The sequence below is a fragment of the Gallinula chloropus genome, assembly GCF_964237585.1.
Source record: "Gallinula chloropus genome assembly, chromosome: 29".
In the NCBI taxonomy this organism is placed as follows: domain Eukaryota; kingdom Metazoa; phylum Chordata; class Aves; order Gruiformes; family Rallidae; genus Gallinula; species Gallinula chloropus.
The window spans coordinates 1,891,420-1,917,251 of record NC_140114.1 but is presented as its reverse complement, the minus strand read 5'-3'; the positions used below and the strand labels follow the sequence as shown (position 1 = coordinate 1,917,251).

The 25,832-nt window shown below is 51.3% G+C and overlaps 2 protein-coding genes across 2 annotated transcripts; one reads left to right on the top strand and one right to left on the bottom strand.

The window, feature by feature from the left end:
• The first annotated feature begins 60 nt into the window (after positions 1-60).
• Positions 61-23,454, top strand: COPA (COPI coat complex subunit alpha). Its single transcript, XM_084276796.1, has 33 exons — positions 61-140; positions 290-403; positions 1,110-1,183; positions 1,481-1,561; positions 1,853-1,929; positions 2,747-2,856; positions 6,853-6,962; positions 7,516-7,615; positions 8,473-8,608; positions 9,055-9,137; positions 9,901-10,051; positions 10,391-10,457; positions 10,565-10,640; positions 12,706-12,788; positions 13,737-13,876; positions 14,761-14,846; positions 15,235-15,373; positions 15,964-16,126; positions 16,233-16,379; positions 16,652-16,841; positions 16,969-17,064; positions 17,417-17,505; positions 17,715-17,838; positions 18,111-18,200; positions 18,294-18,403; positions 18,588-18,665; positions 18,865-18,933; positions 19,101-19,237; positions 19,828-20,014; positions 20,099-20,209; positions 21,131-21,292; positions 21,380-21,574; positions 22,383-23,454. Exons 1-33 carry the CDS (start codon positions 101-103, stop codon positions 22,440-22,442), a joined length of 3,675 nt encoding a protein of 1,224 aa, XP_084132922.1. The 5' UTR covers positions 61-100; the 3' UTR covers positions 22,443-23,454.
• On the bottom strand, positions 23,452-25,501 carry S100A11 (S100 calcium binding protein A11). The gene is made up of 3 exons (XM_084276795.1): positions 25,360-25,501; positions 24,096-24,233; positions 23,452-23,739 (listed from the first exon to the last, which is right to left on the bottom strand). Exons 1-3 carry the CDS (start codon positions 25,360-25,362, stop codon positions 23,587-23,589), a joined length of 294 nt encoding a protein of 97 aa, XP_084132921.1. The 5' UTR covers positions 25,363-25,501; the 3' UTR covers positions 23,452-23,586.
• Between the last annotated feature and the right edge of the window lie 331 nt (positions 25,502-25,832).

Below are 25,832 nucleotides of genomic sequence, written 5' to 3'. Positions count from 1 at the left end.
GCTCTGTAGCCGGGGCGGAAGCGGAAGTCAGCTGAGGGCGCTTCCGGGGTGCCGACGTGGAGGGAGGTGGCGGAGGCGGCGGCCCTGAGGTGGGGGGACGATGCTGACCAAGTTCGAGACTAAATCGGCCCGGGTGAAAGGTAACGGCGGCGCCGCCGCGCTCGGGGCTTCTGAGGAGGCGGTGGGGCCGGGCCGGGGGGTTCCCACCCGCCCCCCGGGGGGTGTCTCTGGGCGGCCCCCTCAGGGCGGCTGCGGAGGCCTCACCGCCGCCTCTGTGTGTGCCTGGCAGGGCTCAGCTTCCACCCCAAGAGGCCCTGGATCCTCACCAGCCTGCACAATGGCGTCATCCAGCTCTGGGACTATCGGATGTGCACCCTTATCGACAAGTTCGACGAGCATGATGGTCAGTGGGCTGGGGGATGGGGGGATTGGGCCCTGCCTGTGGAGGGAGAGTGGGGTGTGAGGGGAGGAGGATGGAAGGGACATGGGGATGGGGGAGGGCTGGAGGGGAAGGCTTATGAGGAGATGCTGAAGGCCCTGGGTGTATTCAGCCTGGAGAAGAGGAGGCTGAGGGGAGACCTTCTCCCCACCTCCCCTGCCCTGCCAGGAGGGTGCAGAGAGGTGGGCGATGGTCTCTGCAGCCAGGGGACAGGAGCTGGGACAAGGGGCAATGGGCTCAAGCTGCCCCAGGGCAGGGTCAGAGCAGATGGGAGGGGAAAGTTCTTCCCTGGCAGAGCTGTGGGGCTGTGGCACAGGCTGCCCAGGGAGGGGCTGAGTCCCCTTCCCTGGGGGTGTTTAACAGAGGGGAGATGAGGTGCTCAGGGAGCTGGTTCAGCACAGGATGGGAATGGTTGGACCTGATGGGCTTTTCCAGCCTGGTGGTTCTGTGTTCCATGGTGGTTGCTGCAGGTGTGGTGATGGAAAGGAACCAGCTTCAGGAGTGGGATCTCAGACTGTGACGTGACTTTTTCTTCTTGCTTTGAAGTTCTTAATCTTACCAGTAGCAACAGGAGGGAGGAGAAGTACAAACTGCAGCCTCTGAGTGCTCCAGGGGGCTGCTCCTGCTCCCAGCATCTTGCTCTGCCCAACCTGCTCTCCCCTGTTTTTAGGCCCCGTCCGAGGTATCGATTTCCACAAGCAGCAGCCCCTGTTTGTCTCTGGAGGGGATGATTACAAAATCAAGGTAATGTTTTTAATCCTTTTAGCTCTTGTTCTTTAAAAAGCAGCTTCCAGGGAGGCCAAATGGGTGAAGAGAGGGGATTGAAAGATGAGAAAGGGTTGGGGTGGGAGGGAAACAGGCGCTGGGAGTTGTGATTTCAGAGACTGGAGTTCAGTGCAGCCAGTTGAGGTCTTGTTGTAGCTTGAATTTGAACCAGATTTTTAAAGTGTGGGGAGGGAAGCTTGTGGGAGAACTGAAAAGGGAGAATTCAAGGGGGGAAAAGAACCATCTAGGAGGCTGTTGTGGTTGTGTGTTGTGCAGGTCTGGAACTACAAGCTGCGGCGCTGTCTCTTCACCCTGCTGGGGCACTTGGACTACATCCGCACCACCTTCTTCCACCACGTGAGCTCCTCTCCTCCTCACCCAGCCCCTGCTCCCTGGGTGTGGGGAAAGGAACCTTCTTCCTTCCCTGGCTGGGAATCCTTGCTCAGGAATTGTTCTGGGTTTGCTGGGATGAGGCTGCTCTGGGTGTGGTGGCCTCTGTAGAGGTGTGAGAGGGAACAATCCTGCCTGGGAGGAATGAAATTGGATTTACAAGGGGTTATTCCTGGGAGCAGCTGGGAAACATCAGCTGGGGAGGGAATGTCTGGGCTGTGTGGTACTTCCTACACCCAAATGCTTTGTCTTTTTTAGGAGTATCCCTGGATCTTGAGTGCTTCTGATGACCAGACCATTCGGGTTTGGAACTGGCAGTCCAGAACTTGTGTTTGGTAACATCACTGAGTATTCTAAAGGAATAAGAGCACAGTGTGGGGGGAAGCTGTGTTCTTCCTTTGTCCTTTCCAAGCAGAAACCAGGCTTAGTTGAAGGAATAGAACCAACAGGGAACTGATTGCTTATCAATATTTCTGTTAATCTTCTCTTTTGCTCGTTTATTCTGATGTCACCACATTTGTGTTTATAAATTCCAATGTAATTTGAAAACTTAAGGTCACTTAAAAAATTCTTTTATTTATTCTTATCTATTTTATTTTTATTTATTACTCTTCATTTTTAATTTTATTTATTTATATTTATTTTATTTTTATTACTATTTATTTTTAATTTTATTTGTCCTTATTTTATTTGTTACTTTTTAATTTATTACTATTTATTTTTGATTTTTACTATTTATTTTTAATTTTGTTTGTTCCTACTTATTTTAATTTTATTACTATTTATTTTTACTTTTATTTTTTACTTTATTTTGTTTTTATTTTTTACTTGATTTTTATTTACAATTCATTTTATATTTTAACTTTTTTTCATTTTAATTCTAATTTCATTATTTATCATTCATGTTAACTCCTTATTATTTTAAAGATTTTTATTACTAATTTAAGGTATTTTGAGCTTAATAGAACACATGCCAAAGACTGTGAGGTTATTGATCCCTGAAAAGTCAACCCTTGAATGCCCAGCCCAGATGTGCCCAGTCGAGCCAGCACATGAAAAGCAGCCTTTAGCACCCCTCCTGAGACTGAGCTAATGGCCTGTGTATTGCTGTATCTCATGTTTCACTGTTGTTTTCTGTCCTTTTCCTTGTAGTGTGCTGACAGGACACAACCACTATGTGATGTGTGCCCAGTTTCACCCCTCTGAGGACCTGGTAGTGTCAGCCAGCTTGGACCAGACTGTGCGCGTGTGGGATATTTCTGGTGAGCTGCCCAGACCCAGGGGGTCCCCATGGCAGAGCCCACTTCAAAACTGCAATTGCTGAAAGCCAGAGCAGGAGGGGAAGAGCCCTTTGGATCTGGGGGCAGGAAGAGCAGCCTCTTGGCTGCCAAAAACTTGGGCAGAAGGTTATAAATTCTGTAGTGACAGGGACCTGTTCCCCTGGGTTCCACGAAGCTGTAGGGTGTTGGTGGGAAGGGACCTCTCAGTGTCATCCTGTCCACCCTTGAGCTTGAAGCCAAGCTTCTGTGACAGTAGATGAGGTGAGCTGTAGCTTTGTGCCACCAAAAAGCCCTTTAAAGGTGGAAATTCTGCAGCTTGGTCTCCCAGTCTGATCTTACAGCCAGTATAAGCTATGAAGGGGATGTGGTGTTGTCAGCCCATCAGCTTTGCAGACCAAGGAGGGCTTGGGGAATTTCTGGATCACCTTTACTCCCATAAAAAAACCCCATCTTGGTGGCAGCAGTGAGCCATTTGTTCTGAAGAGAAGGATTAAAACACCTCTGTGAGGACTGCAAAAAAGGGCTTTGGTTATTTCTGGCTTTGGGGTTGGGTTTTTGCAGCCTGGTTGTGGGTGGTGACAGGAGGATAATGTGATCAGGGATCCTTTTGGCTCTTTCAGTCTGGTTGGTTGTTTTATCAAGTGAAGCAGAGCCTAAGATCAGAGCAGGGGTTGCAAGTCAAAGCTCCAAAGTACTGTGCTGATATCTATTAGCTGTTTGGTAATTATACCTCAGCCACAAGGTGACATAATGAAGTAGGATCCTTAATTAAAAAGCTAGAAAGGAAGAAAATAATAGATGGAGATAAAGGGCTGGTGGGAGGGGGAGGAAATCATAGAATCATAGACTGGGCTGGGTGGGAAGGGACCCCAAGGATCACAGAGCTCCAACCCCCCTGCCAGGGTTGGGAGGGACCCCAAGGGTCCCAGAGCTCCAACCCCCCTGCCAGGGTTGGGAGGGACCCCAAGGGTCCCAGAACTCCAACCCCCTGCCACAGGCAGGGCCACCAACCTCCAGGCCTGGAGCTACACAAGGTTGCCCAGGGCCCCAGCCAACCTGGCCTTGGACACCCCCAGGGACGGGGCACCCACCCCCTCTCTGGGCAGCCTGTTCCAGCCCCTCACCACTGGTGGTTGTGCTGTTACAAGGGAACAGACAGGCTGAGCCATTGCAGTTTTGGTTGGGCACGCTGTGGTGTTTGTAGCTCACACTCAGACACAGCCAGCTGTGTCAACAGCAGGGGCTGGGGACAGGGTATCCTGGTTATTTAAAACCTGTCGCCTTCTCTGTGCTGCCAGCATGGGGAGTTTAACAGCTATTCTGCCTGTGAGCTTTGCTGCTGCATTCTCCCACAAACACTCTCTCTCTCAGCAGAGTTCCAGCTGCCAAATTGGTTTGGAGATAGTACAGACCCCCCCCATTTTTGTGTGTTTTCTGGGCTGATTTGTGATGAGGGGTTTTAGAGACACGCTGAATTATTGACTCAGCTGTCGCTTCAGTCAGACGTGGAGCTCTGAGAATACCAGTGTGGGGGGAAAAAACCTACAGAGAGATAAGAAATGGATTCAAAATGCAATTCCTCTCCCTATTTTTTCCTCCCAAAATGACTTCTGTCCTTAGCAGTCTCCTGGGAAAGGTTATTTCCCCAGTTTGATGTCTCTTAGTCCTGAAGAGCATCATTTGGTGTGGAGGTTTAACTCTGTTTTGAGGTGCTGCTCTTAACTTGCAGCTTCTACTGACATTGGAGGGGAATTTTTTTCAGCAGGGATTATGAGTTCTTTGATACTCTCAGTGAAATAAATTTCAAGGTCACATTCCCAAATCCTCTTCCCAAAACTCTCAGCCTCAGCAGAGAGTGTGAGGGATGAGGAGCGTGACCCAGACTGGGCACCAGGCTGGGAAGATGCCCCTGTTGTTTTGAATCCCTCCTTGGTTTGAAACCTTCTGATAAAGGTTCTTCAACCTAAAATGAGTCTGCTCAAGGTTAAAGGGTCTGTTTCCTGCTTATCTCCTGGGAGAGACTGTGTGAGTGCAGTCAGAATAAGCTTCTTTATGTAAATTAAAATGCATGAAGGTTTGTGTTGTATTATTCACCTGCGCTGTGGAATGAAGCCCTTGCTCATGCTGCTGATATTAACCTCCAGAAACTACAACATAATCTTCTGATTGTCTCTGTCTCTGTGAGTATTAACCCCTGAGGAGGTCTTTCCCTCATCAGAGTGCTTCTGTGTGTGCTCTAACATCCCACACCACCTCCTGTTGAACCTTACTCGTGGTTGGCACCCGTCCATGTCTGATACGTGTCAGGAAGCTTCTCTGTTCTCTCAGGGCTCTGTTTCATCAGTCTGGATGATCCCTTTGAGTCAGGGTCACCTGAGAAGCCCTGGGACTGGGGGGACCTGAGCTGAGAGTCCCTGGGTAGTGCCTGTGGACTGATACTGCCTCTTAGCACCCTCAGTGGGTGTGTTGTGATGGCAGAACCCAGCCTCAGGCTGCACTGTGCTGCACGTGGATGGATTTCAGGGACAGGAAGGAACCTGAGCCCAGCACAAAAGGGTCTGTACCCCAGAGCCCACTTTAGTTTCCTTTGAAGAACAGGACAGAGCAAACGAATTTGCAGAGGACAGTCTGTCCCCTTCCCTCTCTCCTAACTTGCAGCTCCTCATTCCCAGTTAGCATGTTGCCCCTTCACTCTGGTTAGTTTAGTACCCGTTCTCCCGGGCGCTGACGTGCATGGTGAGCTGAGTCTCCCTTTCAGGTTGGATTTTGTAACAGCTTCCTTCAGAATGCCTAATCCCTGATACCTGCCTTTCTGCTCCCAGTCCCTTTGCTGGCCCTGCTCCCTCCCCAGAGCTGCACAGGAGGCTGGTGTGCTCTGTGAGTGGCCTGTTTCCTCTCGATTTGTGCAGTTACACCAGAAATTTTCCACCTGTGTCCCAGTCCTGTTTCACTGGCTTGTCAAAGGCTCAAGTATCATCTCCTCCAAAAGCCTTGTGTGTGGTCACTCCTTTTCCTTAGATTCTATATGTTTTATTCCTCCTTTCTGGGGTATTTTGTGTAAGCTTTGTAGGAGTGTCTCCTCAGCCCTTCAAATCCATCACCGTTACCCAACCCATCTGTGTGTGCACCTCAGCTGAGGGTTTGTGCTTTGCTGTGAGACGCTGCTTGACCTGTTGGTTTCATCACACTCACTCTGCAAACATCTCATCTCTCTTCAGATGTTGGGCTGTCAGAACTGCAACAAGGACATCATGATTTTTGCCTTTGATGGTGTTTCTTCTTGCTCTTCCCTTGCCAGTGCAGTTCTGCTCTTAGTTATTTTTTAATCCTTGATAAATCTCCTCAATGGCATCCTCAGGCCAAGTGGTTTTACATCCTCAGGCCAAGAAGTTTGGGGTTGGAGTGTTGTATTTTGTTGTGCTCTTGGAGAAGAAGCTTTCTTTGGGTCTCACTTTCCCCGCGGTGTCCCATTGGGTGGTGATAAAGGGTAGGAGACGCAGCTCTGCTTTAACTTGGACGACTTAGCTTTCTTCAGAAACAGGAACAGGCTTTATTTCATGGAGCTTTAGCTCCTGAAAATACTTTGAGTCCAGGAAAATTCTCCAAATCCATAACCAAGAGGTCAACAAAGTGGGATGGGTGAAAACTGCAAGCTCAGGTGAGCAGAGGGGTGAGAAGGAGAGGAATTGGAATCTGTCAGTCCTTTGCTGAGGTGCTGCTGTCTGCATCCCAGTGAGCTGAGGTGATCCTTCCTGCATTGCAGGCTTTCCTTTTGGTACATCCAGTCTGAGCTTGCACTTTTGGAGGAAGAGGAAGGGAATCCTGGATGTTTCTCCCACTTTGTCACCCATTTTCCACCTGCAGATGTGTGTAAACAGCACAGGAGAGCGCTCAGCTTGTTAACTTGGAAACATTGTCTTGATAATAATGGGTTTTGCTTCTTCCACCTCTGCTTCTCCTTCCTCTTTGTTCCACAAGGCCTAAGGAAGAAGAACCTGTCCCCTGGAGCTGTGGAATCGGATGTCAGGGGAATAACAGGGGTGGATTTGTTTGGGACAACAGACGCGGTTGTGAAGCACGTTCTCGAGGTACGGTGTCAATCTGTCTGTGTGCCCAGCACAGCCTCCTCAGGTTGATTTAGTGAGATCCCTGTGACCCAGCAGTGAAACAGCAGAGGAAAAAAAAGAGTTGAAACACCTGACTTTGCTCTATAGAATTCCATGTTTTTGTAGATCATGACACTACTGTCTCTGAGTTTAAAATCTGACTCCTGGAGATGTTTGCCCTGTAACCAAAGAAATAAGGTTTCCTCCATACAGCCAAAAGCCTAGTTAAATGGCTGATGTTATTATCTTGTGTTACTGGAAGCAACCAAAGAGAAAACCTTTAGTAATGGCTTGTTAAAGCAGGGAAATGGTGCTGCTCTGCTGCTGAGCTTCAGCTTTGCTCTCTTGGTGAGGAACAGTATCCGCAACGTGTGTTACTGCAGGGATCTCTAACATTGCAGCCTGGAAGCACTTGATAGGAGCAAAAGCTGTGGCTCAGCAAGCCTGTCTGCAGCCTTGGTTGCTTCATCTGTCCTTTGCTTATCCCACTTGGTCACTGACTGTCTTTGAGTGACTGTTTTCTGTCTGCCTGTAGGGCCACGACCGCGGGGTGAACTGGGCAGCCTTCCACCCCACCATGCCGCTGATCGTGTCGGGAGCTGATGATCGGCAGGTGAAGATCTGGCGGATGAATGGTAAGAGCATTGATTCTCCAGGGGGAACTGAGACCTGAAATTCCTGTTTCAGCATCTTTAAGCTGAACCTGAGGGTAATTTGCACTTTGCCAAGGTGCCTGTGTGGGAAATAATCCCAGGAAGGGTTGGATTTTGCAGTTGGAGGACACCTCAGCTCCCTAGCAGATGCTTCTGGCTTCTTTTGATGTGCACACGCTGCTGAGGAGTAGCTTGTAGGAGTAGAAAAACTTCGCTCTGAAGGTTTTTCATAGAATCACAGACTGGGCTGGGTTGGGAGGGACCCCAAGGATCACAGAGCTCCAATCCCCTTGACACAGGCAGGGCCACCAACCTCCAGGCCTGGAGCTACACAAGGTTGCCCAGGGCCCCAGCCAACCTGGCCTTGAACATCCCCAGGGATGGGGCACTCACCCCCTCTCTGGGCAGCCTGTTCCAGCCCCTCACCACTCTCTCTGTACAGAACTTCCCCCCAATCTCTCCTCTCACCCTTCCTTCCTCCAGCTTCACTCCATCCCCCTTGTCCTGCCATTATCCACCCTTTAACAAGCTGATTCCGCTCCTGTTCCTCTGCTCCCTTCAGGGACTGGGGGGCTGCAGTGAGGTCCCCCCACAGCCTTCTCTTCTCCAGGCTGAACCAGCCCAGCTCCCTCAGCCTCTCTTCCTTTTTAAAGAAAGGGAAATAATTTGAGAGCCAGAAGCTCTGTCAGGCACGATTGTGCTTCTATCAGCTCAGTCCAGCTAAATTCTTAGCATCTCTTCAGTAATCCAACTAATAATAAAGAGCTTTCTGTGCTGCTATGGCAGAGCTTAACCTGTTTAACCAATATTTTCCATCATTCTTTTCCACTTGTGGTTAGAATCAAAGGCCTGGGAGGTGGATACGTGCCGGGGGCATTACAACAACGTCTCGTGCGCTGTCTTTCACCCGCGCCAGGAACTGATCCTCAGCAACTCAGAAGACAAGAGCATCCGTGTGTGGGATATGTCTAAACGGTTAGTGCTTGGCTAGCACCTTCACCCAAGCTTATTATGAAGGTTTTTACAAGTGAGAAAGGCCTACAGCTGCTCTTAGAGAAGCTCAACACTGGCAGTTCTTAAAACATCAGTGCTAGTGTTGGTAATTTGTGAGTAAGGAGTCATGTTTTTCATGTTTTCTGTCCCTTTTGAGACATGTGAAGAGCAGGGATTGTAATTGTCTGGCAGCAAGGGGGAGAGGGCTGAGTTATCTAGTGATACTGCTGCTGGAAATGCATTAAACCAGAGAATATTACTTGGCAGGAGGGTTTGCATAAAGTGTGTGGTGTTCTCAGTGAGCTCCTCGTGCTGAATGCTAGAGCTGGTCTCTGCAGCAAAGCTCAGGGTCTTTGTTTTGGGAACTGATGTTCCCACTGAGGTTTCCATGTTGTTTATGTTCCTTACTCCTTCTGTTGCACATCTAGCACGGGTGTCCAGACCTTCCGGCGTGATCACGATCGCTTCTGGGTACTGGCTGCTCATCCCAACCTCAACCTCTTTGCTGCAGGTAAAACACCCTCCTCACTCTGTGTCTGAGAGGTTGCAGTGAAGAGAACATTTATTCCACATAGGATTTGCTTCATTCCAGCCCACTTTATGGAACACACTGATCTGTACAGATGCTTTTATCAAATACATTGGAGGGAAAAGATTTTTCATTAACTGCCTTCAGTGTCAGAGCTGTGTCAGTCTCATTGTATCAGCTGCTGTTCAGAGCTAGAACAAGATAGCCTCTGTGTTGAGTAGTGAAGCACACTAAGGCTAAGGAGGGATGGGATGGGTCCTAGGGGAACCCACACTGGGCTGGTGACGCTGGGAGAGGGGCTGGTGACGCTGGGAGAGGGGCTGGTGACACTGGGAGAAGGGCTGGTGACGCTGGGAGAGGGGCTGGTGACGCTGGGAGAGGGGCTGGTGACGCTGGGAGAGGGGCTGGTGACACTGGGAGAGGGGCTGGTGACGCTGGGAGAGGGGCTGGTAATGCTGGGAGAAGGGCTGGTAACGCTTGAAGAAATGTGTGACCCTGAGGCAAGCTGTTTCTAGAGTGTCAGATGTATTAGGAAATCTACAGGGAGTGGGAACACCACCCTTAGTGAGAAGTGAAATCCCTTAAATCAGTCAGGCTGAGGAGTGGCGGGCGAGGCTGGCACCCATGGGTTGTGTTTTTTGTTGGCCCTTTCTTGGTTTGAAAGGCTTGCTAGTGTCACCTTCACAATGAGAAAACCCCTGGGCTCCTGTTTCACCTGTTTCCATTCCCTCCTGCCTTTCCTCAGGCCACGATGGTGGCATGATTGTGTTCAAGCTGGAGCGCGAGCGCCCTGCCTACGCCGTGCACGGCAACGTGCTCTACTACGTCAAGGACCGTTTCCTCCGCCAGCTGGACTTCAACAGCTCCAAGGACGTGGCTGTCATGCAGCTCCGAAGGTAGGAGATGGCTGCTCCCTGTCCTGGATCCTTTCTTAGTTCTTTTCCTGTTCCTCCATGTCCACTGACGCTTCCAAACCCCACAAGAAGTTTTTTAGGTCATTTTTAACCTGTGCGTGGGAACAATTCTACTGTGTTGTCAGGTTTCACATGGAAAAGGCAGAGTTTCACTTATGAAACGCTCACGCTCTTATAGGGGATTTCCAAGAGGTTTCAATTCAGTAAATTCATTAAAACTGAGGTTTTTCTGGTACTCAGTATATGCTAGGAAGTGCAGTGTTTACCAGAAGGTGACTCTGGTAGAAATAATCTTGGTTCCCTTTCTCTTTTCTTCTTCAGTGGTTCCAAGTTCCCTGTGTTCAACATGTCATACAACCCAGCTGAGAACGCTGTCCTCCTCTGCACAGTAAGTTGGCTTGGCTACATAATGTGCTAAAAGAACTTTCCAGAAGCTGTGAATGTTGGTTCTGTGAAATCCTACTTCAAAATGGACCTTTTTTCCCCCCTCTGCAGAGAGCCAGCAACTTAGAGAACAGCACTTATGACCTGTACACCATTCCCAAGGATGCAGACTCCCAGAATCCAGATGGTAGGCATTTCTTAAATCACATTAATCCTTGTAGAGTGTTTATTAGTGTCCCCTCCTCCCCTCTCCAACTGTGTATTTTATATATATATATATAAACCAGCTTCATTTCTCTGAGCCTCTCCTGTTGGACTCTTTCCCCTGTGTTTCCCAGTGCCCCTGCAGCACACATCATTTGGCAGGTTTCCTGCTCACTATATCACACCACACTGACTTGAAAAATTCATGTTCATCCCAAACTTTTACTGCTACAAATATATATTTTATAATTTTGTTATTAGGAACTTTCTGCTTTCCCTTTCCACACAGCAGGCAGCCTCCCTGGCTTGTCAGCTTAGATGGATTTTAACCAGATATGTTTTGTTCTAAGAGGTTTTATACCCTGAAAAGTGGCTGTAAAAGTGACAGTGCCAGGCTGCCAGTAGTCATTCTTCCTCTCAGCAAATTCCAGATCAGTTTTGGGCAATTTACAAGTCAAAACATGATTTAGGGGAGAAAAAAAATATCATTCTTTCTCCTAACTACGAATTCCATTTGGGATCTGAAACTCCAGCTGGTTCCTCCTGCCTCTGTCGTCATGGCAGTAAAGATCGTGAAATGAGGGGGAGTGATGAGTGAGTTAGACTGGAATCCAGCTCATTTGTTCACAGATTTATTGACTTCTCCATGTCTAATGAAGGGAAGATTCTCTTGCTGAGTAGACCAGCAGGTGTATTTAGAGAGAGAAAGAGAAAGGGGCCTTTTATAGATGAAATATTACTGGATTTGTGTCAGATACTTGGTTTGAGATGTTTAAAGCTGACTTGTCTGGGGATGCCTAGCTTATGACCCTTTAAATGAGGAAATGGGTTATTTTTCTACAGGAAGAATTAGTCAGGCCTCATGAAAACCATGTGCAGCTTTATGCATTTTCAAGAGCAGCTTAAAGTTCTACTGGCTGAGAAGTATCTTCTCCAACAAGCTGCTCTATATGCAACCTATAGCCCCAGGAATAGAGTGTAGATATCTAAGATGTGCCTTGGAGTTGCCATCCTCAAGTCCTTCAGCTTATTTATCTGACCTACAAGGGCAACTAAGCTTTCTTACCCCTCTTAAACAGTCTTCTGGGAAATATATTTCAATCTGCCTCATCTACAGTCAGTGTTAAGGACTTAAAAGCAGGGAAAATGATGAGTTGTGGATGTTCAGAAGAGCAGGTGAAGTTCCTGTTGGAAAAAACCCCAAGTGGAGCTGGGAATTGAATTCAGACAAGTCTTTCTTGTGTTGGGTAGGGCTGAGGGTTAAACTCATCATTTGTTAGGGTAGCACTGTATTTGGTGAAATAGAGCTGAGTCTCCAAACACACTTGTGTGGAGCAGCAGGGCTGGTGAGAAAAGGAACTGAGAACTAAAGAACATTCTTCTTTAACCAAACCAGCAGCAGCTCCCTCTCTTTGCTGTTCCTTTCTGCAGCAGCTCCCTCTCTTTGCTCTTCCTTTCCACTGCCTCACAAAGCCTTCTCCACACGTGAAGCTCATCCCCTGGTCCCATTCTTTCTGTGCTGCCTGACGTTGTGTTTGTATTAGCATTTTAGAACTGGGAGAACAGCTGCGTGCTGGGGAGAGCGCAGCCTTTCTCCTCCAGCTCGTTATATCAGTTTGCAGGGGGGGTGGAGAGAGAAAGGCAGGGAAGAGGAGGGGGTTGGGGGGGGCTTACATTGAAGCTGGGACCCTCGCTGCTCAGTTTGTTTGGCCAGCAAGGCTTTGCTCGTTAGCTTGACAGACGGTGCTGTCGCCCAGGATGGGCTGCTCCAGTGCCAAGCAGTGGCGTTGGCGACCCAGCCAACCACTTGTCTTGTGCCTTGGCTGGAGAGAAGGGCTGGCACTGGCCATGTGGAGATCTGAAAGGACATCAAGGGGGGGGGGTCTGGTGGGGAGGAAATGAGTCTTGTGAACAGCCTCAGGTTAAATATGAATTAGTAGGAAAGCTGCTACACCAGCCAAGATGGGATCAAACAAGACTGAGTAATGTGTTGGCTGTAGCAGCCTGCCAGAGGTTTTTTATTCACTGCCTGTGTTTTCTCTCCCCAGCCCCTGAAGGGAAACGTTCCTCAGGGCTAACAGCTGTGTGGGTAGCTCGTAACCGCTTCGCAGTCCTGGATCGGATGCACTCGGTAAGGGGACAGGCTTAATAGGGTCATCTTTTTACCAGGGGGTGGTGTTGTTTGGAAGCATGCAGATGGAAAGCAGGGAGATTGGGTTAGCAGGATTATTGGAGATCCAAGTAGACTGGCAGAGCACTGTCAGTAGAGAGTGGGCTACAGACATGCTGAAGAAATAGGACGCAGTGAAAATGGAATGAGTTGAAATACTAAGTTGTTTGATGGTAAATCTTAGCTCAGTTGCTGGAAGCTTCTACAGCAGGTGAGTTCAGGGATGAAAGCTGACCAGAACAGGGCTGCAAAACTGCCCAGGTCACTTTCATAGCATGAAGGTAATGGGGAAATGGTGGCATTATAGCTTATTTTTTTCATAAAGCTCTTTGTTCTCACTTGGGGAAGTGAAATAGGAGAAATAAGTGGGAAACAGCCATGGAGAGTTTTCCCTGCTTGAATTTACTTGATGTGAAGGGGAATAAAAGTCTTGCTCTTTGCCCCATGCAGGAAATTGTTGGGGATTGGGTGGGGTTTTGTGTATTTGTGGGGTTTTTTTTAATTCAGTGTGCTTTTGGCTTAGTAAATTCAAGTTTGGGTCACACCTATTCTGTTACTCCTCCTGCCTTCCTATTGTCCACTTACCATTCTGCCCTCTCAACTTCCTTGTTTCCTTCTTCTATCTACACTGTGTTCCCTCTCACTTTTCCCTAATATTTACTTTGTTCACACATTCACTGTAGAGATGGTTTGCAAACTATCAGCCAGCTGGTGATGACAGCAGTGGGGCTGAAAAGAAAGGATACACTTTGTGCCCTGGCAAGCTGGTGGTTTTCTAGGAGGATAAAGCCAGATCCTGCTTGGAGAAGGGGTGCAGCTCTTATTTTGCCCTCTTGTCCCTGAGGTTCAGCTAGACAAAAATCTACCTACCTGTCCTGTGCTGTTACATTTCCTCTCATTGTGTGGCAGATCCTCATCAAAAACCTGAAGAATGAGATCACAAAGAAGGTGCAGGTGCCGAACTGTGATGAGATTTTCTATGCTGGCACAGGGAACCTGTTACTGAGGGATGCAGACTCCATCACCCTCTTTGACGTGCAGCAGAAGCGGTAAGATCCAGTCTGCTGGGAGAAGTTTTCAGACTGTCATCCTGCTGGTGGCTGCCCTCTGGGGACAAGTAACAGCTATTAATGCACTCCAGAATTTAGCATCAGCTGCAGGCTGCCTTAGATTGATCCAAACCACGGCTAACAACTGTTAGGAAGAGCAGAGTGTAAACGCAGCCAAGGTGCAATTTATGCTGCAGGCATCGTGCCATCCATCACAGGGAGATGTGTGCCATACCCTAGTAAATCCTGGGACTGCAGAATTGGGTGGTTTTTTTCTGGTTTCTCTCCACTTTTACAGCACCCAACTCAATCAAGCCTGATGTCTTGTCCCTTACATTTTATATCTGTTCAGAATACTCTCTTGGCAGCTTGGTTGTGCTGCTGTGTTGCTAGCCACAAAGAAATGGGTGAGGAGTTGGTGCTTCTCACTGTCTTTGTAGGCTTGAGAAGGTTCTGGATTATCTGCAGATACATAGGTGTACCTTGATAGCTTATGTCCCAGAACATATGTCTTCATCTTTCTGGTATTGTTGGGAAAGTCACCAAGTCAATGAAGCAATTCAAAAGCTGCTTGGAAACACCTTATTTCCCTTATTCTGCTAAATCTATCCCTAACCCCCTCTCAGAAATCTCAATTTCAAAGTCAGTTATTGCTCAGATATTTGTCATTGTGTAGGTCTGGGGAGAGGTTTGTTTTGCTGCAGGGCTGCTCAGTCCTGCCCTGTGATTTTAGAGCTCCAGAGTGGTAAAAAAGGGGCTCCAGAGCATCCACAAACTGGGTTCAGGCTGTTGGGCACTGGTCGTTACTGCACAGAGCTTGATCGTAGAGCTTGCTGTGGAGGGGTTTTGTCTGACTCTCTGATGTCTGTGCTCTCTGTTCCCAGAACTCTGGCCTCTGTGAAGATCTCCAAGGTGAAATATGTCATCTGGTCAGCTGACATGTCCCATGTGGCTCTGCTGGCTAAGCATGGTAAGCAGCAGTGGGGAGCGGTGTTTGTCCTGGGGCGCCCTGCCTGCCTCCTTCCTCTGCTGGGAGCAGAGTCCCTGCTTGAGAAACCATTCAGTGCCCTGGCAAGCTGTGAAGGTGTGGCTGAAGACATTGCCATGCCCCTTTGCCTCTTCAGCAAAAGAAGCTTGTAGAGCAGAGGGCTGCTTGTACCCCTCAAAGTGATCCAGCTAATCTTGTTCATAAAGCCAAGGCAGATGGTGGCCATTTAACTGTTGTTGCCATCATGTCCTTAGTGTGTGACACTCTGAATATAGTTTCTAGGACTGGGAGAGAGAAGCTGTAGCTCAGAGGCAGATGTTTGACAGTAGCAGGGGTTCCTAGCTTTACTTCTCCTGGCTTTCCTCTCCAGCCATCATGATCTGCAACAGGAAGCTGGAGTCGCTGTGTAACATCCACGAGAACATCCGTGTCAAGAGCGGTGCCTGGGACGAGAGCGGCGTCTTCATCTACACCACCAGCAACCACATCAAATACGCTGTCACCACGGGGTGAGTCTGGGAGTCCTGCACAGACTCCTCAAACTGCCAGGCCTTGTGCAGGTTGCTGTGGGGGTTTTTGAGAGACACCAAAGCTGGTGCTTGTGAAACAGCACTTTCAGGTGCTGGAACAGGCTGCCCAGAGAAGGGGGTGGGTGCCCCGTCCCTGGGGGTGTTCAAGGCCAGGTTGGATGAGGTCCTGGGCAACCTTGTGTAGCTCCAGGCCTGGAGGTTGGTGTCCCTGCCTGTGGCAGGGGGATTGGAGCTCTGTGACCCTTGGGGTCCCTTCCAACCCTGGCAGGGGGGGTTGGAGCTCTGTGACCCTTGGGGTCCCTCCCAACCCTGGCAGGGGGGTTGGAGCTCTGTGGTCCTTGGGGGTCCCTTCCAACCCAGACCATTTTATGATTCTATGGTACCCAAAGACAGAGAGAGTTAAACACTCGTGTTTGGTTGCTGTTTTTTTTATTGCTGGGCTGGTTTGCTTTTAATACACAGGCTAAAATAACATGTGGGGTGTTGAGCTTCCTCTGAGGTAGGGGATGGGGTGATGCAGAAGTGTTGTGTTGGGCTGTACATCACATGGGAGCTGTGTGTTGGCGTAGGGATCACGGGATCATCCGCACCCTGGACCTCCCGATCTACGTTACCCGCGTGAAGGGGAACAACGTGTACTGCCTGGACAGGGAGTGCCGCCCCAGGGTCCTCACTATCGATCCCACAGAGTTCAAATTCAAGCTGGCTTTGATCAACAGGAAGTATGATGAGGTGAGGAGACAGCAGAAACCCTGTGCCCTTCCTTGACCTGAGGGTAGAGGGAAATCGTTGGCGAGTGGTGTTGACTCACTCCACTACCTGGGCCTTTTGTTTGCAGGTGCTGCACATGGTGAGGAATGCCAAGCTCGTGGGCCAGTCCATCATTGCCTATCTGCAGAAGAAGGGTTACCCAGAGGTGGCCCTGCACTTTGTCAAGGATGAGAAGACCCGTTTCAGCCTGGCACTGGAGTGTGGGAACATTGAGGTGAGGTGGCAGGGGGGTGCTGTGAGAAAGGCATCTCCTTGAGGGTATCCCTTGCAAGCTGTACTTGCTGCTGCAAGAGAAGAAGCAGCATTAGTTGAGAGTGATGGAGCTGGGGATGATAGCAGCCCTGCTCATGTGTGGGCCCACAGTTAGGGGAAGGATTTAGTAATCCTTGTAGTCCTGTGCTTTCCATCATGGGCATTGTTAACAGAAGCCTGCAGAGAAAACTGCTTCCTGCAGAGCCCTTGTAACCACGTCACCTCTCTTGTTAGATTGCTCTGGAAGCAGCCAAAGCTCTGGATGACAAGAACTGCTGGGAGAAACTGGGAGAAGTGGCGTTGCTGCAGGGAAATCACCAGATTGTGGAGATGTGCTACCAGCGCACCAAGAACTTCGACAGGCTCTCCTTCCTCTATCTCATCACTGGCAACCTGGAGAAGCTTCGGAAGATGATGAAGATAGGTGAGTGCCAGGGGAGTGGCAAAGAGGAACGAGATAAGAGGGTCTGAGGGAAGGAGTGGTGTTGCAGTGGAGGCCAGGAACAGCAAAGCTCTCATGGCCTTGATTTTTTTTCCTCCTTTTGCCTTAGCTGAGATCCGTAAAGATATGAGTGGCCACTACCAGAATGCCTTGTATCTAGGAGATGTGGCTGAGAGAGTGAGGATCCTGAAGAACTGTGGGCAAAGTGAGTACTACCCGAGTAACCTGTGTCCCTGTGGGCTGGGGAGAAGCTGGAGAGGTTCCTGGGCTGAAGAATAATTTTTGGAGGTGGATCAGTGTAGTCCTTTACCTGAGAAACTGAACCAGATGAGCAGAAAATGACCCAAAAACTAGAGTATCACCCAGACAACCTGAACTGACTGCTGGGCATGTTCACATGGTCAGTCATTGCCTGTGTGTTCTAGTCCTGAATCCAGTGGTGCCCTTCAAGGTGTGATTATACACCTCAGTGTGAGAGTGTGGCCGTGCCTGCTGCTGTGGGAAGTTCTTCTCTGGGTGGTGAAGAACACACACTCATGTTGGTTGTATCATTCCAGAGTCCTTGGCCTATCTCACAGCTGCGACTCACGGTCTGGATGAGGAAGCTGAAAGCCTGAAGGAGACCTTTGATCCTGAAAAGGAAACGGTTAGCAAATGGATTCATGCTTCCTACTTCATTGTGCAAGCTCTGGAGTTTGGGAAGATGATTATGGTGGGACCTGGTGATAGTGACTGGTTGGGCAGCTCCTTTCTGGGAGGGAGCAGCCATCTCCCCTCCAGTCCCTGCTTGAGGTGGGTAGGTCAAAGAATGGGCTTTCCTTTCTGTGGCCTCTAACTGTTCTCTGCTCTGCTCAGATCCCAGACATCGACCACAACGCGAAGCTGCTGCAGCCTCCTGCTCCTGTCATGCCTCTGGATACCAACTGGCCACTGCTGACAGTCTCCAAGGGCTTCTTTGAAGGGACCATCGCTAGCAAAGGTATTGCTTTCCACTTGGAAGGTTGGATGAAGCTGGGAGAGGCACAGGGAGGCTTCTCTCCATTGCCAGTAACCCCAGATTTGTGGTGTGTTGCCAGCAGAGGTTGGAATCCAGCTTGACATTTACACCATCTTTGGCAAATCTCTCAAATCTTTGGCCTTTTAGCACAAGATGGGACTTGGCATTTGGAAGGTTCTGGCCTAACATTGTTCTTTGCTAAACACCTGAGCTGCTCAGAGATGAGTAAATGAAGGATCCTGTCCTTTTTGTAGGCAAAGGGGGGGCCCTGGCTGCTGATATTGATATTGACACTGTTGGCACTGAAGGCTGGGGAGAAGATGCAGAGTTGCAGCTGGATGAAGGTGGGTGAATCCCAGAGTTTTTTCTTGCTGAAGTCTCAGTGTGTGTCTGTGTTAAGAGCTCTTGATGATTTCTTCCTTGACCCCTCCATGCAGATGGCTTTGTGGATGCTGGAGAGGGCTTTGGAGAGGAAGGGCTGAGTAAAGGACAGGAAGAAGGAGGTGGATGGGAAGTGGAAGAAGATTTGGATCTTCCCCCTGAACTGGTAAGAGGCTTCTGGGAGGTGTCTTAAGTAGCCCAGTGGAAGGCAATGACAGCTTCTTGTGGGGAGGGTGGAAAATGTGCTCTGGGCTTCTTCAGAGACTTGCTCACCACAGCTGTGGCCAGCTCTGGTTTCATGGGGGTGCTGGAAGCTTCCACACTAGTCACTGCTCTGTGTGTTCCCCCAGGATGTTCCTGCTGGGCCGGCAGGAGCGTCGGAGGATGGATTCTTTGTGCCACCCACCAAGGGCACCAGCCCAGCTCAGGTAGTGCCACAGATCTTTGATTGTCTTTCTCAGAAGCTTTCTACTTTGGTGCTTCTATTTTTGGGCTCGGTCCTTCTTGTTGGCCTTTGGAATCCCAGCTTAAGGACTTTGTTTTGGGGAGCTGGGGTGATGTGGGTAGGTTAGACAAATGTGTGTGTATACTGAGTTCCTCTTACACATTTCCCTTCTGTTCTCTTAGGTGTGGTGCAACAATTCCCAGCTTCCAGTTGACCACATTCTGGCAGGCTCTTTTGAGACAGCAATGAGAGTAAGTTTCTCCTGGAGTTTGTAGGGAAAAGATGGTCCCAAATGAATCTGGAGCTTCATTTTGTGTCCTTTTAGGCATTGTTTTCCATGGATACAAAATAAGAGTGCTGTCTGTGCAGTCATTGTACAGCCCTGAACAACTTCTACTCCATCCACGTGTCTTTTCAGCTCCTCCATGACCAGGTAGGAGTGACAAACTTCGGCCCTTACAAGCAGCTGTTCCTGCAGACCTACGCCCGTGGCCGGACCACCTACCAAGCCCTGCCAAGTCTCCCCACCATGTATGGATACCCACATCGCAACTGGTAAGTGATGGGGACAGCTCCTGCCCTTTCCCTTGTGCCAAACACCTCCCAGAATCCTTGGCAGCTGGTGCCAGAAGCGTGTTCTCCTCTGTTCTGAAGGGAGGAACCAGCCTGTCTGCTGGATATAAGCATGGAGGGTTATAAATACAGAACACTTTGTCTTCAGTGGGATTCTTCTGCTGCCTGGAGATGTAAAGATGTTAGGAAAACCACTTCCATTTCTTGTTTAGAGACTAAACCCAGGGTGAGGCAGTTGGGATGCTGTTTTCTAGTGACACACTGCCTCTCAGAGCTGGCCTGAGGCATCTAGAGAACCACAGGTGTGTTTTTACAGTGCTGCCTGGAAGCTGCTGTGAAAAAATGAGCCAAGCTTCCCAGGCTGCACCAATACAGACAGAGCTGGGTACTGGGGGTGGCAGAATTATGGAAGCACAGATGTCTTTTCTGCTAAGCTAATGGCAAAGAAAACCAGTGTGGGCCCTGAGTCAGAACATTTCTGACAAGGTCTGGTTGAGCTGATGATGCATGTGTTCTTGCTGGGCTCTGCAGTGGTCTTATTTGTACCCCTAACTCCTCTTTGGTGCCCCCAGGAAAGAAGCTGGGTTGAAGAATGCCCTCCCTGCTGTTGGACTGAAACTCAACGACCTGATCCAGCGCCTCCAGCTCTGCTACCAGCTTACTACAGCTGGCAAGTTTGAAGAGGCCGTGGAGAAGTTCCGCTCCATCTTGCTCAGCGTCCCCTTGCTGGTGGTGGACAACAAGCAGGAGATTGCTGAGGTGAGAGGCAGACTCTCCTGTCTTTTGGCTGTGTGGCTGTGGTGTAGGAGGCCTGGTGCCTGACTCTGTTTCCCTCTCTGAAAGGCCCAGCAGCTGATAGCCATTTGCAGGGAGTACATTGTGGGACTCTCGATGGAGATTGAGAGGAAGAAGCTGCCCAAAGAGACCCTGGAGCAGCAGAAACGCATCTGTGAGGTACAGAAACTCTTCACTGGGAGGGACATGAGGGGAGGGGCCTTTGGGTTTAAAAAAAAAGCATTGAGAATCCTCAATTCTGCAGGAATTCTCCCTTAAAAGCAGGTGTGGTTACCCTGCAGAGGGGTTTCTTGCAGTATTTTCAGGGCAGTAAGTTTTCTTGACAGGCTGCAAAGCTGGGCAGGGAGAAACCAAATGAGGTTCAACAAAAGCAAGTGGAGAGTCTGGCACCTGAGAAGGAATAACTGCTGGAATCAGTACAGGCTGGGGGTGAGCTGCTGGAGAGGAGCTCTGAGGAGAAGGACCTGGGGGTCCTGGTGGGTGACAGGGTGGCCATGAGCCAGCAGTGTGTCCTGGGGGCTGAGTCACAGGAGGGGATCCTCCCCCTCTGCTCTGCCCTGGTCAGGCCCCACTGGAGTGTTGTGTCCAGTTCTGGGCTCCCTGGGATCAAACAGCCAGGGATCTCCTGGAGAGAGTCCAGAGGAGGGACAGAGATGCTGAAGGGCCTGGAGCATCTCCCCTGGGAGGAAAGGCTGAGTGAGCTGGGGCTGTTCAGCCTGGAGAGAAGAAGACTAAGGGGGCACCTTATTAATGTTTATAAGTGTCTTAAGTATGGGATGCAGGGGGAATGGGCAGCCCCTTTTCAGTGTCTGTGGGGACAGGACAAGGGGTGATGGGCTCAAGTTGGAGCACAGGGAGTTCCCCACCGATCTGGGGAAGACCTTTTCCCCAGTGAGGGTGAGGGAGCCCTGGGACAGGCTGCCCAGGGGGTGTGGAGTCTCCTTCTCTGGAGAGATTCCAGACCTGTCTGTGTGACCTGTCCTAGGGACCCTGCTTTGGCAGGGGGTTGGACCCCATGGGCTCTGGAGGTCCCTTCCAACCCCTGTGATTCCATGATTTATCCCTCCTTTCCCCCCTCAGATGGCTGCCTACTTCACCCACTCCAACCTGCAGCCCGTCCACATGATCCTGGTGCTGCGTACGGCGCTCAACCTCTTCTTCAAACTCAAGAACTTCAAGACAGCTGCTACTTTTGCCCGGCGGCTGCTGGAGCTGGGTCCAAAGCCTGAGGTGGCCCAGCAGGTAGGGATCTGAGCTTCATGACCCTGCTTGGACAGCTTCCCAGCTCCCCTCAGATCAATGAGGTTGCTTCATTCTGCTTTCCCCCAGACTCGTAAGATCTTGTCGGCGTGTGAGAAGAATCCCACTGACACCTACCAGCTCAACTATGACATGCACAACCCCTTTGACATCTGTGCTGCCTCGTACCGCCCCATCTATCGTGGCAAACCCGTGGAGAAGTGTCCCCTCAGTGGAGCCTGCTACTGCCCCGAGTTCCATGGGCAGATCTGCCGCGTCACCACGGTGAGGGACTCACAACCGCTGTCCCACCTGATGTGGGGTTGGAAGGGACCTCAAGAGATCAAGGGTCATGAAGATGCTCAGAGGGCTGGGGCAGATCCCCTATGGAGAGAGGGTGAGGGAGCTGGGCTGGGTCAGCCTGGAGAAGAGAAGGCTGTGGGGGGACCTCACTGCAGCCCCCCAGTCCCTGAAGGGAGCAGAGGAACAGGAGGGGAATCAGTTTGTTAAAGGGTGGATAATGGCAGGACAAGGGGGATGGGGTGAAGCTGGAGGAGGGAAGGGGGAGAGGAGAGATTGGGGGGAAGTTTTGTACAGAGAGAGTGGTGAGGGGCTGGAAGGGGCTGCCCAGAGAGGGGGTGGGTGCCCCATCCCTGGGGGTGTTCAGGGCCAGGTTGGATGGGGCCCTGGGCAACCTTGTGTAGCTCCAGGCCTGGAGGTTGGTGTCCCTGCCTGTGGCAGGGGGGTTGGAGCTCTGGGACCCTTGGGGTCCCTCCCAACCCAGACCAATCTGTGATCATCAAGTCCAACCCCCCTGCTGAAGCAGGTTCCTTAGGACAGGGGTGTTTCCTTTGAGACTCCCTTCCAAGCAGCTCCCCTAAACTGACTGGGATGGCTGGGGGGTCAGGTTGTTTGTCACACTCCTGAGGTGGAAGGACATTGTGCAATAGAGTGTCAGTTAACGGCCACCTCAGAGCCTGACCCATGGAGAGGGGCAGCTCCTGAGCGCCGTTGGGGCTCTGCACACTGTGCCCAGGGGGGGTCAGGTTCTTGAGCTGCTGTTTAAGATGAATCATCTCCTTTTATCCCTCAGGTGACAGAGATTGGCAAAGATGTCATCGGGCTGCGGATCAGCCCTCTCCAGTTCCGCTAGGCCCTGCCTGCCCCGGGGAGGCGTGAGGCTGGAGGGAAACTCTCCCCTTCCACCTCCCACCACTCCAGCTCCTAGTCTAGTCTCTGTACATTGTACCATGCCAGTGCTGTGTCCTACCTGTCCTTCCCCACCCAGAAACGCTGTAGTGAGACTCCTAAATGCTCCCCAGCAGTAGCAACTTGTGCTTCGCTTTTCAAATCCAGCTGACATGAGGTTCCTCCGTGCTGCTGTCTCAAGGCAGAGCTTTGCCAGCGTGGCTAAGCCCTGGTTACTGCTCAGTGTGCTCTGTAGAGACTGCCAGAGCAGCAGCAGCTGCCCTTTAACACGTTAGGCTGCTGAAACAAGAGCTCAAAGCTGCTGTCTGGAACTGGGGTGAGCGCAGAGCCTGTCCCCACTCCCCTCCTAAGTGGTAAGAAACCAGCTCAGCACCCCAGTGCTGGTGTTGACTCTTTGTTTGTTGTCCTGGCAACATTTCTCACATGAATAAACCCCACTGGATGTCCTGATCTTCCTGTTCTGTAGCTGACTTTGTTTTGCTGAGATAGAAGAGAGATTAAACTTCATTTCCTCTCACTTCCCCCCACCCCCATCCCCTTTTTCCACTGTTAAGCTGCTGGATTTGGAAGGATTTCCAGAAAATGGAGGCTGTTGCCCTGAAGTAATTTACCCTGGCAGCAGGGGCTGCTTCTGCTAATTAGTAGTGTGTGATTGCTGTTGCCCCTGCTCATGTTATCCTTACTGGTGATGCTCCTGTCTCTGCACTTACCTCACGTAGCTGTGCCCTTCAGTTTTGCTGTACCTCTCCCTGGGGTGCTCAGCAGGCTGGAGGAGCTCCAGAGCTGGGCACATTGTGGTTCCCAGCAGCAGCAAGGGTGAGAACATGTGTGTTCTCACATCCATGGAGAAGCAGAGGGTAGGATCCCCCATGATCCCACTCCCCCTGCAGCAATGCTGCTCTCCTACCCCTTCCTCCTCCCCCGTGATGCTGCAATAAACCCACTCCTCCTGCTGGGATGTGTAACCTTTTATTTTATACATAAAAATGAGGAATGGGAATGGTCCCATCTTAAGGACACTACTTCCAGCTCTAAGCTGGTCTCTGAGGAATGTTCACAGTGGTGGGGGGGGGTCACAGCAGCCAGGGCTAAGGGTGAGGGGCCTTCACAACCAGGGCCTCGTGGCAGGCCACTGCGATGCCCCCGATGAGGTTCAGGAACTCCTGGAAGTCCAGCTGCCCGTCACTGTTCAAATCCAGCTTCTTCATCATCCTGTCCACCACACCAGGGTCCTTCTGGTTCTGCAAAACACCAGGGAGGTGGGATTTGATGAGGTAAAGGGGCTTCCCCCAGCTATGGATGGTGGTTAATGGTGGTTGTGGGGGTCAGAGCTGCTGTCCCAGGGTGGAAGGATGTGTCAGGAGACAGGCTGCAGAGGTTGCTGGAACAGGCTGCCCAGAGAAGGGGGTGGGTGCCCCATCCCTGGGGGTGTTCAAGGCCAGGTTGGATGGGGCCCTGGGCAACCTTGTGTAGCTCCAGGCCTGGAGGTTGGTGTCCCTGCCTGTGGCAGGGGGGTTGGAGCTCTGGGACCCTTGGGGTCCCTCCCAACCCAGCCCAATCTGGGATTCTATGGTTCTATGAGACTGTCCCAACTCACCTTGGTGAAGGCAGCCAGCTCAGTGTTCATGAAGGCCAGGAACTCCCTCTTGGAGAGCTTGCAATTGTCCCCTTCCCTCCCTGCATAGCGCTGGAAGACGGCGAGCAGGGACTCGATGCAGCGCTCGGTCTCAGTGGGCTGCCAGGACCAGGAGCAGAGTCAAGGTGAGCACAGTGGGGGAGCTCTGGGCTCCCTGAAGAGCAACACCCCCTTTCTGGCATAAGATTGGGCTGGGGGGGGGGGGCACCTGTGCTCCCTCCTCTCCTACACCCAACCTGTCCAGCTGCATTTTTCTCTGCTGTTCGTGTCTCTGCTGCCTTGGCACTGCGCTCCCCGTGCTGGAAGGCTCCAGAGGCTTGGGGAGTGGTTCATGGAAAATCCCCTTGGGAGCTCTCCTGCTCCCATCTGAGGAGTGTTCTGGGCTGGGCAGAGCTTGTGTGCAACCACAGCGACTAGTTTTTCCTGGGCTCTCCAGCACAGCTTGGATGGGATTGGGTTTCTAGGAAGATAAGGCTGCTTTCCCCCTTTCCCTCCCCCTGCCCTGTCTGGCCAGAGAAGAAACTCTGAGTCATGAGAGAAAAATTAGAGCAGAGTTGGCTCCCCTAAACTACTCCCTCCGGGCAGAGCTGGAGCTGGAGGTGGCTTCTCTGGGGAAGAGGGAGATGGAGAGGGAGCTGGGGCCATGTGGGGCTCTTCTGTCCCCCCTGGCTCAGGTCTGTGGGGCAGGGAGAGCTGGGCACAGTCCTCCCTTCCCTGCCTGCTGCCTCCCTGCCACATCCTGCCCCGCCTGAGGCTCAATTCCTCCTCTGGGTTAATGGCAGGACTTGAGGCGCTTCCGCCTTCAGCCCTGGGTCCTCTGCACGCCCTGGGTCCTCTGCACCCCCTTCTCCTCTGCACCATCTCCCCACCTTGGTGTTGGGGGAAACAGGAAGGTGGAGGCAGAGCTGCAGCCCTGGTGATGGGCAGGGGAAGCAGCAGTAGGAAAAAGGAGGGGAGGGTGTGTGTGTGGGTGAAATAGCACCAACATCCCCCCCCTCCCCGACACCCCCTGCCCACCCTCTCCAGCCCTGCACCCTCTTCCTGCACCCAGGCCCCATCCCAGCAGAGATTCAGCTCAACCCTTGGCCCACTCTGCCCTTTCCAGTGCCAAAGTGCCTTTAGCTCTGTGTCTGCCTGGGGGAAACTCCTCCTCTGCCCTCACCCCCCCCCCCCCGCCTGTGGGGAGCCCCTGCCCCTCCCCAGCCCGGGGTCCCGGCTCACTCACCATGGTTGGGCTGCGAGGAAGGGGCTCAGCGCTCAGCACGGCCGCAGCACGATGTGGTGAAGCAGAAGCTGGTGTGGTTTTTGAGCCTCACCCTGCAGCCACCGCCCAGCCCTGACTCAGCCCCTGGGCTGCGTTGGGAAATCAGCTCTAACGGCAGATCAGGACGTGCCTGTGGCCCAGCTCGGGCTCAGGAATGTCCCTCAGCTCTCCTCCACACTCCCCCATCCCTTTCCCTCCTCAGTTTGATTCTTTACACTTGTATTTTCTCCTTCTTGCCTGTTTTCTCCCCTCAGCCCTTTGCCCCTCACCCCTTTATGGTTCCCTTCCCACCTCAGCTCTTTCCCTAGGGCTCCCTCCCTGCAACCTGGAGCATCCTTGGTGTTTCCTCTTGCTATGGTGAGATTTGGCTTTCCCCAGCTCTCCTGATGGGACCAGTAAAGGCAGATCAGGTCTAGGTGAGCAGGCAGCATTCC

Excerpts from the sequence above, each read along its gene's own strand:
- S100A11 (XM_084276795.1), bottom strand. Across the intron at positions 23,740-24,095 it reads AGCTGGCTGCCTTCACCAAG|AACCAGAAGGACCCTGGTGT; the intron begins GTGAGTTGGGAC and ends GGTGTTTTGCAG.
- COPA (XM_084276796.1), top strand. The coding sequence starts at position 101 with ATGCTGACCAAGTTCGAGACTAAATCGGCCCGGGTGAAAG. Across the intron at positions 16,842-16,968 it reads TCGGAAGATGATGAAGATAG|CTGAGATCCGTAAAGATATG; the intron begins GTGAGTGCCAGG and ends CTTTTGCCTTAG. Across the intron at positions 20,015-20,098 it reads ACAAGCAGGAGATTGCTGAG|GCCCAGCAGCTGATAGCCAT; the intron begins GTGAGAGGCAGA and ends CCTCTCTGAAAG.